A 12,872-nucleotide genomic window follows, 5' to 3' on the forward strand; every position below is an offset into this window, starting at 1 on the left:
GTTGCGCTGAACACAATTTGCACTTGAAATTCCGCAATCTTTTGCGCCAGTTATGTCTATCAAAATTGCACCGGGGAGAAAAAAACAGCACAATCCAGCGTAAACTCCACGCCAATGTACTTATTCCATTTATGATGACCTAAACTGCATGTCATCTACTTGATTTTTTTTTTTAACCCTTTATTCTTTAATTTCTCAACCCTTTCTTCCTCTGATTTATATGAACAACTAGCTTGTTTTGTGCAGCTGGAGTTATAGAAGCTAGTACATGTGTTTTGAATTGTAACAGCTCAATCAGTAAGAGAAGCAGCATGGTCTGTTAACTTGATCGCTAATAACTTAATCTCCAATATGAAAGGATCAGTTTTTAAACTTGCCAAACCAAAAAATACTTAATTTACATTTGTTCCATAATCATTGCTTTCTGTATGCTTGATATAGTAAAACCACTCCTGAATATTGAACTTCCTCATTGTTCCCTTGGGGGAAAAAAATGTCACTTGTTTTGTTATACCTATCTCAATTTCCCCTCTCATGAAAATGTGCTTTGTTCCCTGTTGCTGCTGTCAACATCTAAAGCTGCCTTTGTACAAAGCATGAACCATGCTTTGCTCATTTGGCTCCTAAAGCATGGGTCTTGTGCACCCAGCTGCAAGCTGTAGGTAAACCATCTGGAATAAGCCATGGCCGGCTGTCTGGAAGATTTTTTTTTAAATTGGGTTTTCCTGGCTACTAGTCTTGGCAAATTTGGCAGGTTTACATTTGGGGTTGCAGCCAGCTGCTTGAAACTGGTGCTTTGGGAACTGGCAGTGCAAATATGGGCCTTGCATGGTATGAAAGTAGATTCATTGTCTGGTAGTATGGCTAAGTGGTTATTGTCATACAGAAGCAAAGGTCAGTGCCTAATTTATGCTGAATAATCTAGTCTTGCCTCAGTTGTGGCAACTAATGCTTGGCTTTCTATTATTAATTTGCTATCTAATTAGGCCTGTTGAGTGTTGGTTAGGGGCGTGTTTGGTTGTGATGCTCTTTTCTCCTCTCTCCCTCCCCCAATGGTCATGAAGGATGCAAGATATGGCAAAGCCCCACTGCACCTTAAGAAGGTGAAGTGATCTGGAAGTCAGACAGTTCTGATAACTTGTGATTCAATACCTGTATATGTAATGACTAAAGCCATTATGACTTCATATGTGAAACGTTGGATATAAAATCTAATTAAAGCACTTTCATCCACAGTATATAAAAGTTCGGCAAAGGCTCACAAAAGTCATAATTATGGTATCAAATCTGAATTAAACTTGCCTAATAACTTTCATTCCATCAAAAGCTATCCATTGTTTGCATGTGGCTATTATTCTTCCCACCAGAGTGCTTTATTACTTAAAGCTGCTAGAGTCTGAGGGCTAGAACCTCCACTTTTTTTGCCTGCTTAATGCCCACTTAACGCCCATTTTACCGCTGAAATGACGTATAGCGCCCATTTTGGCACAAAATGGAAACTGGCGGGCATTTTTCAGAAACTTATCGTCGAGCGTTACTTTCCCCATGAGCTTAACGGCGAGAAAAAATATTACCGCCTGCCCACCTTTTTGGGGCGGAATCACCAGAATGGGCGAATTCAACGTCCATAATATCGCCCAGCGTTACTTTCCGTCTGTAATTAACGCCGAGATTCAATATTAACGCCCGCCCACTGTTTTTTGTCGTAAAGAGCATATTTACCCAAACTAGGGGCCATGGAGATCGCCCATCGTCAATTTCACCACCTCGCACACATATCGCCCGCTGCAGAGTGACTTGGATAGATTAGGTGATTGGGCAAATGCATGGCAGATGAACTATAATGTGGATAAATGTGAGGTTATCCACTTTGGTGGTAAAAACAGAGAGACAGACTGTTATCTGAATGGTGACAGATTAGGAAAAGGGAAGGTGCAACGAGACCTGGGTGTCATGGTACATCAGTCATTGAAGGTTGGCATGCAGGTACAGCAGGCGGTTAAGAAAGCAAATGGCATGTTGGCCTTCATAGCGAGGGGATTTGAGTACAGGGGCAGGGAGATGTTACGACAGTTGTACAGGGCCTTGGTGAGGCCACACCTGGAGTATTGTGTACAGTTTTGGTCTCCTAACTTGAGGAAGGACATTCTTGCTATTGAGGGAGTGCAGCGAAGGTTCACCAGACTGATTCCCGGGATGGCGGGACTGACATATCAAGAAAGACTGGATCAATTGGGCTTGTATTCACTGGAGTTCAGAAGAATGAGAGGGGATCTCACAGAAATGTTTAAAATTCTGACGGGTTTAGACAGGTTAGATGCAGGAAGAATGTTCCCAATGTTGGGGAAGTCCAGAACCAGGGGTCACAGTCTAAGGATAAGGGGTAAGCAATTTAGGACCGAGATGAGGAGAAACTTCTTCACCCAGAGAGTGGTGAACCTGTGGAATTCTCTACCACAGGAAGTTGTTGAGGCCAATTCACTAAATATATTCAAAAAGGAGTTAGATGTAGTCCTTACTACTAGGGGGATCAAAGGGGTATGGCGAGAAAGCAGGAATGGGGTACTGAAGTTGCATGTTCAGCCATGAACTCATTGAATGGCAGTGCAGGCTCGAAGGGCCGAATGGCCTATTCCTGCACCTATTTTCTGTGTTTCTATGTCTATGTTTCTAATATCGCTTGCTCAAAAAAAAAACGCCCACAAAATGTGGAACTAACTGGGTTGAATCACAGCATTATGCACACCATGTTGTAGATCACATGTCGCGTCCTTTAAAAGGCTGCAGAGTTCGGATGTACCCTGCAGGTCGTTGGAGTTGATGTGAACATCTCTAAAAACATTTTGCCCACACTGTAACCGATTGGAATTGAAGAGGTGTGTTCATCAGGACCTTCCTTGTTTGTGAGCAATTGGTAGAAAACAGAAAGCTACGACAATGTGGCCTGTCGTTTCTCACCCTCTCTTGGTGACCAAATACATGCAGCAGACTCTACATCGCCGAAGGAATGCTCCAGTACATTATGCGCCCAATGTAAGACGTGGCCGACAGATGAGGAGGACGATACATTACACCCCCCGCAAATACAAGGAGAAGCATTCTTGCTTCGACTTGCCTGACACAACCTGCCTTCAGAGACTGCACTTCCACAAAGAGGTTATCACTGAGGTATGCCAGCTGATAAGGACAGATCTGCAGCCTGCCAGCACCATCAGAACTGCACTGTCTGTCGAGGTCAAAGTCACCGCGGCACTGTCGTTCTACGCCTCGGGTTCTTTTCAGGACACAGCTGGCAACCTTTGTGGACTTTCTCAGCATGCCACACATCACTGCATTAACAGGTCACTGAAGCCCTGTACACACCCAGGAGGGACTTGATCAGCTTCCCTATAACCAGGGAGGCACAGAGTGAGAAGGCTCTAGGTTCTCCAGAATTGCAAACTTCCCCAAGGTGCAGGGAGCAATAGACTGCACGCACATTGTAATGCAGACACCTTATCAGGATGCAGAGGTTTTCAGGAACTGTAAGGGATTCCACTCCCTGAATGTCCAGCTGGTTGTCGACCACCAGCAAATTATGCTGGCAGTGAATGCTCAATTTCCGGGCAGCATCCATGAAGCTCCTATAATGCGTGAGAGTACTGTATCTGACTTGTTAAACAAATGAGCCACAAGGTCAATGCTGGATGCTTGGGGACAAAGGATAATGGCCTCGCCACCTGGCTGATGACCCCCCTGTGTGACACCCACACCGAGGCTGAGAGGCGATGCAACGAGAGCAACTTGCAATATCATGGAGAAAACCATTGGCGTGCAGAAGCAGCGCCTTAGATGCCTGGACTACTCGGGTGAGCTCCAACATCACCCTGAGCAGGTAGCTCAATTCATGATGTGCTCCATGCTACACTACTTGCCTATCGGGAGGGGACAAGAATTGCCTGATGAGTCTGACAGTCTCCCTCACCAGAGAGAGGGAGGACGCTGAAGCCATGCACCCCCCTGTAGATCGCATGAAAGGGCCCATGGTGGCATGATAGCTGCAGGAGCTCATCAATGATCGCTTTGCCTGAAAGAACGTTTGTGTTATTTACAAGGCTGACACACTGCTGGGTGTGCAGGTCATACATCAATGGTGGGCATCACCTTGGTAACAGTTAAAGTTTAAGTTGATTGAAGTTAAGTGTGATTATGCCCTTTGATAAGGAATCACCAGCGTGTAATGGTGCAGCTATCTGAGCCAATGTGCTACAAGTTTTTGCTAAATAGAAACAAAGAAAATAGGTGCAGGAGTAGGCCATTCGGCCCTTCGAGCCTGCACCACCATTCAATAAGATCCTGGCTCATCATTCACCTCAGTACCCCTTTCCTGCTTTCTCTCCATACCCCTTGATCCCTTTAGCCATAAGGGCCATATCTAACTCCCTCTTGAATACATCTAATGAACTGGCATCAACAACTCTCTGCAGTAGAGAATTCCACAGGTTAACAACTGAGTGAAGAAGTTTCTCCTCATCTTGGTCCTAAAATGACTTACCCCTTATCCTTCGACTGTGACCCCTGGTTCTGGACTTTCCCAACATCGGGAACATTCTTCCCGCATATAACCTGTCCAGTCCCGTCAGAATGTTGTGTTTCTATGAGATGCCCTCTCATTATTCTTAACTCCAGTGAATACAGGCCCAGTCAATCCAGTCTCTCCTCATGTCAGTCCTACCATCCCGGGAATCAGTCTGGTGAACCTTAGCTGCACCTCCTCAATAGCAAGCACATCCTTTCTAAGATTAGACCAAAACTGAACACAATATTCCAGGTGAGACCTCACTAAGGCCCTGTACAACTGCAGTAAGACCTCCCTGCTCCGATACTCAAATCCCCGAGCTATGAAGGCCAACTTGCTATTTGCCTTCTTAATTGCCTGCTGTACATGCATGCCAGCTTTCAATGACTGATGTACCATGACACCCAGATCTCACTGCACCTCTCCTATTCTGTCGCCATTAGGTAATATTCTGCCTTTCTGTTTTTGCCACAATGGATAACCTCACATTTATACTGCATCTGCCATGCATTTGCCCACTCACCTAACCTGTCCAAATCACCCTGCAGCCTCTTAGCATCCACCCAGCTTAGTGTCATCTGCAAACTTGGAGATATTACACTCAATTCCTTCATCGAAATCATTGATGTATTTTGTAAATAGCTGGGCTCAAAGCACTGAGCCCTGCAGCACGCCACTAGTCACTGCTTGCCATTCTGAAAAGGACCAATTTATCCTGACTCTCTGCTTCCTGTCTGCCAACAAGTTCTCTATCCATGTCAGTGCATTACCCCCCATACCATGTGCTTTAATTTTGCACACCAATCTCTTGTGTGGAACCTTGTCAAATTTCTTTTGAAAGTCCAAATACACCACGTCCACTCTACTAGTTACATCCTCAAAAAAAAAAAAATTCTAAAAGATTTGTCAACCATGATTTCCCTTTCATAAATCCATGCTGACTTGGACCGATCCTATCACTACTTTCCAAATGCGCTGCTATTTCACCTTTAATTGATTCCAACATTTTCCCCAGTACTGATGTCAGGTTAACCGGTCTATAATTTTCTGTTTTCTCTCCCTCCTTTTTTTAAAAAGTGGTGTTACATTAGCTACCCTCCAGTCCATAGGAACTGATCCAGAGTCGATGGACTGTTGGAAAATGATTACCAATGCATCCACTATTTCTAGGGCCACTTCCTTAAGTACTCTGGGATGCAGACTATTGGGCCCCGGGGATTTATTGGCCTTCAATCCCATCAATTTCCCTAACATAATTTCCTGACTAATAAGGATTGCCTTCAGTTCCTCCTTCTCACTAGACCCTCGGTCCCCTAGTATTTCCGGAAAGTTATTTGTGTCTTCCTTCTTGAAGACAGAACCAAAGTACTTGTTCAATTGGTCTGCCATTTCTTTGTTCCCCATTATAAATTCACCTGATTCTGACTGCAAGGAACCTACATTTGTCTTCACTAATCTTTTTCTCTTCACATATCTATAGAAGCTTTTGCAGTCAGTTTTTATGTTCCCGGCAAGCTTCCTCTCGTATTCTATTTTCCCCTCCTAATTAAACCCTTTGTCCTCCTCTGCTGAATTCTAAATTTCTCCCAGTCCTCAGGTTTGCTACATTTTCTGGCCAATTTATATGCCTCTTTCATGGATTTAACACTATCCCTAATTTCCCTTGTTAGCCACGATTGAGCCACCTTCCCCGTTTTATTTTTACTCCAGACTGGGATGTACAATTGTTGATGTTCATCCATGTGATCTTTAAATGTCTGCCATTGCCTATCCACCGTCAACCCTTTAAGTGTCATTCGCCAGTCTATTCTAGCCAATTCACGTCTCATACCATCGAAGTTATCTCTCCTTAATTCAGAGACTAAGGTCCTGAACTTAACTGTGTCACTCTCCATCTTAATAAAGAATTCTACCATATTATGGTCACTCTTCCCAAGGTGCCTCGCACAACAGGATTGCTAATTAGTCCGTTCTCATTACACATCACCCAGTCAAGAATGGCCAGCCCTCTAGTTGGTTCCTCGACATATTGATCGAGAAAACCATCCCTAATACACTCTCTAGGAAATCCTCCTCCACCGTACTGCTACCAGTTTGGTTAGCCCAATCTATATGTAGATTAAAGTCGTCCATGATAACTGCTGTACCTTTATTGCACACATCCCTAATTTCTTGTTTTATGCTGTCCCCAACCTCACTACTTCTGTTTGGTCTGTACACAACTCCCAATAGCGTTTTCTGCCCTTTGGTATTCCGCATCTCCACCCATACAGATTCCACATCATCCAAGCTAATATCCTTCCTTACTATTGCGTTAATTTCCTCTTTAACCAGCAACGCTTGGTCACCCTGGAGCCATGTCTCCGTAATCCCAATTATATCATTTTCATTAATAGCTGCCTGCTTAGTTAATTTGTCCACCTTATTACGAACACTCCTTGCATTGAGGCACAGAGCCTTCAGGCTTGTCTTATTAACACCCTTTGCCCCTCTAGAATTTTGCTGTAATGTGGCCCTTTTTGATTTTTGCCTTGGGTTTCTCTGCCCTCTACTTTTACTTCCCTCCATCTCCCTGCATAGGTTCCCATTCCCCTGCCACATTCGTTTAACCCCTCCCCAACAGCACGAGCAAATACTTCCCCTAGGTCATTGGTTCCGGTCCTGCCCAGGTGCAGATCATCCGGTTTGTACTGGTCCCACCTTCCCCCGAACCGGTTCCAATGTCCCAGGAATTTGAATCCCTCCCTCCTGCACTACTCAAGCCACGTATTCATCTTGGCTATCCTGCGATTCCTACTCTGACCACCACGTGGCACTTGTAGCAATTGTGAGATTACTACCTTTGAGGTCCTGCTTTTTAATTTAACTCCTAGCTCCCTAAATTCAGCTTGTAGGACTTCATCCCGTATTTTACCTATATCGTTGGTTCCTGTATGCATAATGACAACTGGCTGTTCACTCTCCCCCTCCAGAATGCACTGCAGCTGCTTCGAGACATCCTTGACCCTTGCACCAGGGAGGCAACATACCATCTTGGAGTCTCGGTTGTCGCCGCAGAAATGCCTATCTATTCCCCTTACAATAGAATCCCCTACCACTATCTCTCTCCCACTCTTTTTTTCCTGCCCTCCTGTGCAGCAGAGCCACCCATGGTGCCATGAACTTGGTTGCTGCTGCCCTCCCCTGATGAGTGACCCCCCCCACCCCGCCCAAACAGCCCCCAAGGTGGTGTATATGTTTTGGAGGGGGATGACCACAGGGGATCCCTGCACTACCTTCCTTCCACTGCTCTGCCTGATGGTCACCCATTCCCTATCTGCCTTTGTAACTTTTACCTGCGGTGTGACCAACTCACGACATCCTCAGCATCGCGGATGCTCCAGAGTGTATCCATGCGCAGCTCCACTTACCCGCTTGGCTGTGACGTCTTCTTTCTACTTCTTTGTTTTACCTTCGGCCCCTGCACCAGCTAGCCTCCTCCTGACTGCCACTGCTCCAAGCTGTCGCCCACCCTGTGTCCTCCCGCGCCGTTCCGCTCGCGATGCTGGCCTCCTCCCAACATAAACATTTAAATCGAACATTAGTCTGAAATCATTAGTATTTCTGTACAAACCAACCATTTTCCCTCCGCCCCCACCCCCGCTTCTCCTCTCCACCTCTACCCCTTCCCCTTCCCCTCCTGACTCCAAACCACCTGGCCGAGGAGGTCCTCAGTTTATGTTTCATTGGGGGAGGAGGGAGGGTGACGGCCGAAGTGCTGCTTGGACGGTTACGTGAGAGGACGGTTCCGAGGTGGGAACGTGCTCCGAGCCATCAGCAAGATGTTGCTGCTGACTCTTGTGTGGTTGGCAATGGGGGTGCGTCACCTTGGGGTGCAGTGCGGCGCTCCGGGACCACTGGGAGCCCTCTGCTACCAGTGTTCCTGGCTACCAGCTCCAGGGCCTCCTCCATCCCTTCCATGTTGTATCTTATTTGTTGGACAAAAATTCGGTGCCAACTATGTTCTTGGTGTTTAGTAGGCTTTTTGCTGCAGGTGAATCTTCGTCGTTCTTCTCACAACAGCTAAACAGTCACACACGTTTTCAGTGCCTCTGAGCTCCCTCGCTCTCTGTCTCCCTTCTGCGCATGTCATGGTGACCCTTGACCTCGTGGATCGCGGGAATCGAGCGTTGCCATGCCGTTGCTAAGGACGGCCACACTTTACGGCAGAAGGTCAGAAACATTTAACGCTACCGCCCATTTGATATCGCTCGCGGTAACGCCCATTTTCAAAAATGTAAACTAGGTGTTTTGAGAGTGGGCGAGAAGCCGGCGATATAAAAACCCTTTTTTACCATCCACACCGGAAATAACGCCCATTTTTGGGCGATAAGCACAAAAGTGGAGGTTCTAGCCCTGAGGATTTGTCCATTCAAATGCAGAATTAAGCTGGATGTTGTCAACAGATTTCTACCGTCCCAGCAGACATTTTTTTTTAAACATAAATTTTGGTTTGCAACAGTCAAAAATTGATCTGTCGGATCAGATGTGCTTATCAAAAGAACACGTTGCCTCACTGCTATACAGACAAGTTACAATTTTACTGTTTACATATTTGCTAACCAGTCACTTTTATCCTCTTAGTTTAGTTTGGGGATTCATGTATTTTAATTCCTAACTGAATTTCCACCCTAAAACTAGCCTTATATTGGCACTGTATTATTTTGCAGATCAACATCAGTAAGCATTTATGTTAGTTACTAAGTTTGATTCTGTTGCCTTGGAGGGAGCCAGATTTAATAGCATAAACAGGAGGACAATTCATAGATCCTGGTCTCCCAGAAACCAAATTGAAAGTGAACCAATATAAAAATGGCCAACATGCATTTCTGTTTCAGGATTTGAAGTTTTTAATTTTTTGTCTTTTAATACTCCTGTGAAGTACCATGTGGCGTTTTACTACATTAAAGGGGCTATGTAAATACAAGTTGATAATTCACAGCACAATCGGAATAAAATCATTGAGACTTGGTTTGTATCTTCTTGAAATAAATATAGTGAGTGAGGAAGTATTAAAGGGTTCAGCAGCTTTGAAAGTAGATAAGTCCCCAGGCCCGGATGAAATGCATCCCAGGCCGTTGAGCGAAGTAAAAGAGGAAATAACAGGCCTTGACCATCATTTTCCTCTTTGGATCTGGGCATGGTGCTGGAGGATTGGGGGAACTTCTAATGTAGTACTCTTGTTTAAGAAAAGAAAAAGGGATAGGCTGAGTAATTACAGGTCTGTCAGCCTAACCTCAGTGGTGGGAAAATTATTGGAAAAAATCCTGAAACAGGATAAATCTGCATTTGGAAAGGCAAGGATTAATTAGGGACAGTCAGCACAGATTTGTTAAGGGAAGATCGTGTTTGACTAACCAGATTGAATTTTTTGAAGAGGTAACCAAGAGGGTCGATGAGGGTAGTGCGTACGATGTAGTATATTTGGACCTTAGCAAGGCTTTTGATAAGGTCCCACATGGTAGACTGGTCATGATGGTTAAAGCCCATGGGATACAGAGCAAAGTGGCAAGTGGGATCCAAAATTGGCTTGGAGGTAGGAAGCAAAGGGTAATGATTGATATTTTTGTGACTGGAAGGATGTTTCCAGAGGCGTTCCACAGAGCTCAGTCCTGGGTCCCTTGCTTTTTGTGGTATGTATCAACAATTTAGATTTGAATATAGGGAGTATGATTAAGAAGTTTTCAGACGACACTAAAATTGGCTGTGTGGTTGATAATGAAGAGAAAAGTCATGGGCTGCAGGAGGATATCAATCTACCGGTCAGGTGGGCAGAGCAGTGGCAAATGGAATTTAATTCTGAGAACTGTGAGGTTATGCACTTTGGGAGGGCTATTAAGGAAAAGGTATACACATTAAGCGGTAGGCTACTTAATAACGCAGATAAACAAAGGTACCTTGAAATGCTTGTCCACAGATCCCTGAAACTAGCAGGCCAGATGGATAAGGTGGTTAAGAAGGCATACGGAATGCCTGCCTTTATTGGCCGAGGCATAGAATATAAGAGCAGGGAGGTTATGCTTAAATTGTATAATACTTTGGTTCGGCCACAGCTGGAGTACTGCGTGCCGTTCTGGTCGTCGTATTATAGGAAGGACGTGATTGTACTAGAAGGTGCAGTGGAGATTTATAGAATGCTGCCTGGAATGGAGAATCTTAGTTATGAGGACAGATTGGATAGGCTGGGTTTGTTCTCATTGGAATAGAGGAGGTTGCGAGGAGACCTCAATGAGGTGTACAAAATATTGAGGGGCCTGGACATAGTGGATAGTAAGGGTCTATTTCCATTGGTGGAGGGGTCTATAATCAGGGGGCACAGTTTTAAGTTGGTGGGTGGAAGGTTTAGAGGGGATTTGAGGTGGGGGCTTCTTTACACAGAGGGTTGTGAGGATCTGAAACTCGTTGCCTGGAAGACTGATGGATGCAGAAACCCTCACCACTTTTAAGAGATGGTTGGATAGGCAATTAGGATCACGGACCTAGAGCTAGTAATTGGATTAGACTGGATGACCCTTTGTTGGACGGCGCAGATATAATGCTAAGTACTGCAGGGAATAGAATACGGCCAGGGTGATCTCCTGGACTAGTTTTGATCGCCTGGATGGGTCGGAGAAGAATTTTCCCAAATTTTTTTTCTCCTAAATTGACCTGGGTTTTTATCTGGTTTTTGCCTCTCCCAGGTGATCACATGCCTCTGGTTGGGGTGGAGTGTAGAATGTTTCAGTATAAGGGGTTGTGTGAGGCAGATTGGTTGGGCTGGGTGCTCTTTGCCTTTCTGTCATTGTTCATAGGTTTATATGTAACCTTTAGGGCTGCTGACCAAGGGCCGTGTAGCTCTTTGTCAGCCGGCGCGGATACGATGGGCCAAAATGATCTCCTTCTGCGCTGTAAATTTCTATGTTTCTACGTTGCTCCAGAATTTGCTGCTGGAACTTTGGGAAACTTTGAATTTCAGAAATTGGCAGCCATTCAAATCAAGCATATACCATTTCAAAATATACTAAGGTGCTATGCAGACATTACATCTAATCTGTGTGTTGTATATTACTGGCAGTGTGTGATTGTATCCAACAGAGACTTCAAGTCAAAATCTAACACAATCATTACCATGTGAATATGTTAATCCATTCATCATCATAGGCAGTCCCTCGTAATCGAGGAAGACTTGCTTCCACTCTGAAAGTGAGTTCTCGGGCGGCTGTACAGTCCAATACGGGAATTAGTTTCTAGCAGGTGGGTCAGGCAGTGGTTGAAGGAAAGGGTGGGTGGGGAGCCTGGTTTGTCGCATGCTCCTTCCACTATCTGTGCTTGGTTTCTGCATGCTCTCGGTGACGAGACTCGAGGTGCTCAGTGCCCTCCCAGATGCTCTTCCTCCACTTTGGGTGATCCTGGGTCAGGGACTCCCAGATGCTTATAGCTGAGAAGATAAGAGCAGGAATGTTTTGTAAATGCTGTCAATTTTTTTCTTTAAGTGCCAATTTTACTTTACATTAGTTGCCGAACTTTGCACTGGGAACTTTTCACTGAAATAACTACATTTTGTTTTCTTCTCTCCTCATTCTTATTTTGCTGGCAAACTTATGATGGTCTTGATATGGACAGCAACAGCAACTTCAGGCTCAACATCTCTCTCATGGCCATGGACCTCCAGTGCCTCTCACTCCTCACCCTTCAGGACTCCAGCCGCCATCAATCCCCTCACTTGGTAGCAGTGCAGGCCTTTTGGCCCTATCAAGTGCTTTGGGTGGACAGTCCCACCTTTCTATGAAAGATGATAAGAAGCACCATGAATCGGACCACCACAGAGGTGAGAAGCAAGGAAGGCCTGATTAGAAACTTTTTGTGAATTTCAGTCCTCTCACATCAAGGTTTTTTTTGTACAGTTTGCAAATCAATATAAGATGCAAAAAAAAATTAACCAATTGCCCAAACAATCAGTTTTTTCTTTTAACCCAAGATTTAAATTATGAGCCTGTCATGTTGTTCTGAAGAATTTTTTTATGGTTTTCTGTGATGTATTAGGTCCTAGATTACAAATGCTATTATTTTGTTGGCTGCCTATATTAAAATGGAGCATAAGTCCTTCTTAAATAGGAGTACTGTACCCATCCTTTCTTAAGTGGGAGCTTGAGGGGCAAGAAGGATGTGTTCCCCACTCTAAACTTGGTTCTTGATGTAGTGTTCCATCCCACTTTAATGCAGCAAATGTTGTAATTACATTGGGCAAGGGGATTGCAATCCATAGCAGTCATGGCAATTATTTTGTAATGTTTAC

At 44.8% G+C, this 12,872-nt stretch overlaps 1 protein-coding gene across 4 annotated transcripts in view; it reads left to right on the top strand.

Moving 5' to 3' along the window:
- The window catches only part of LOC139265521 (transducin-like enhancer protein 1), a 140,314-nt gene that overhangs the window by 62,640 nt on the left and 64,802 nt on the right, over positions 1 to 12,872 (top strand). For all 4 annotated transcript variants that reach the window (XM_070882546.1, XM_070882554.1, XM_070882563.1 and 1 more), the window contains one exon: positions 12,200 to 12,404. In XM_070882546.1, the coding sequence (XP_070738647.1) occupies positions 12,200 to 12,404 (205 nt within the window). The remainder of the gene's footprint in view (positions 1 to 12,199; positions 12,405 to 12,872) is intronic.

Source organism: Pristiophorus japonicus, chromosome 1 (assembly GCF_044704955.1).
Source record: "Pristiophorus japonicus isolate sPriJap1 chromosome 1, sPriJap1.hap1, whole genome shotgun sequence".
Classification (NCBI taxonomy): domain Eukaryota; kingdom Metazoa; phylum Chordata; class Chondrichthyes; family Pristiophoridae; genus Pristiophorus; species Pristiophorus japonicus.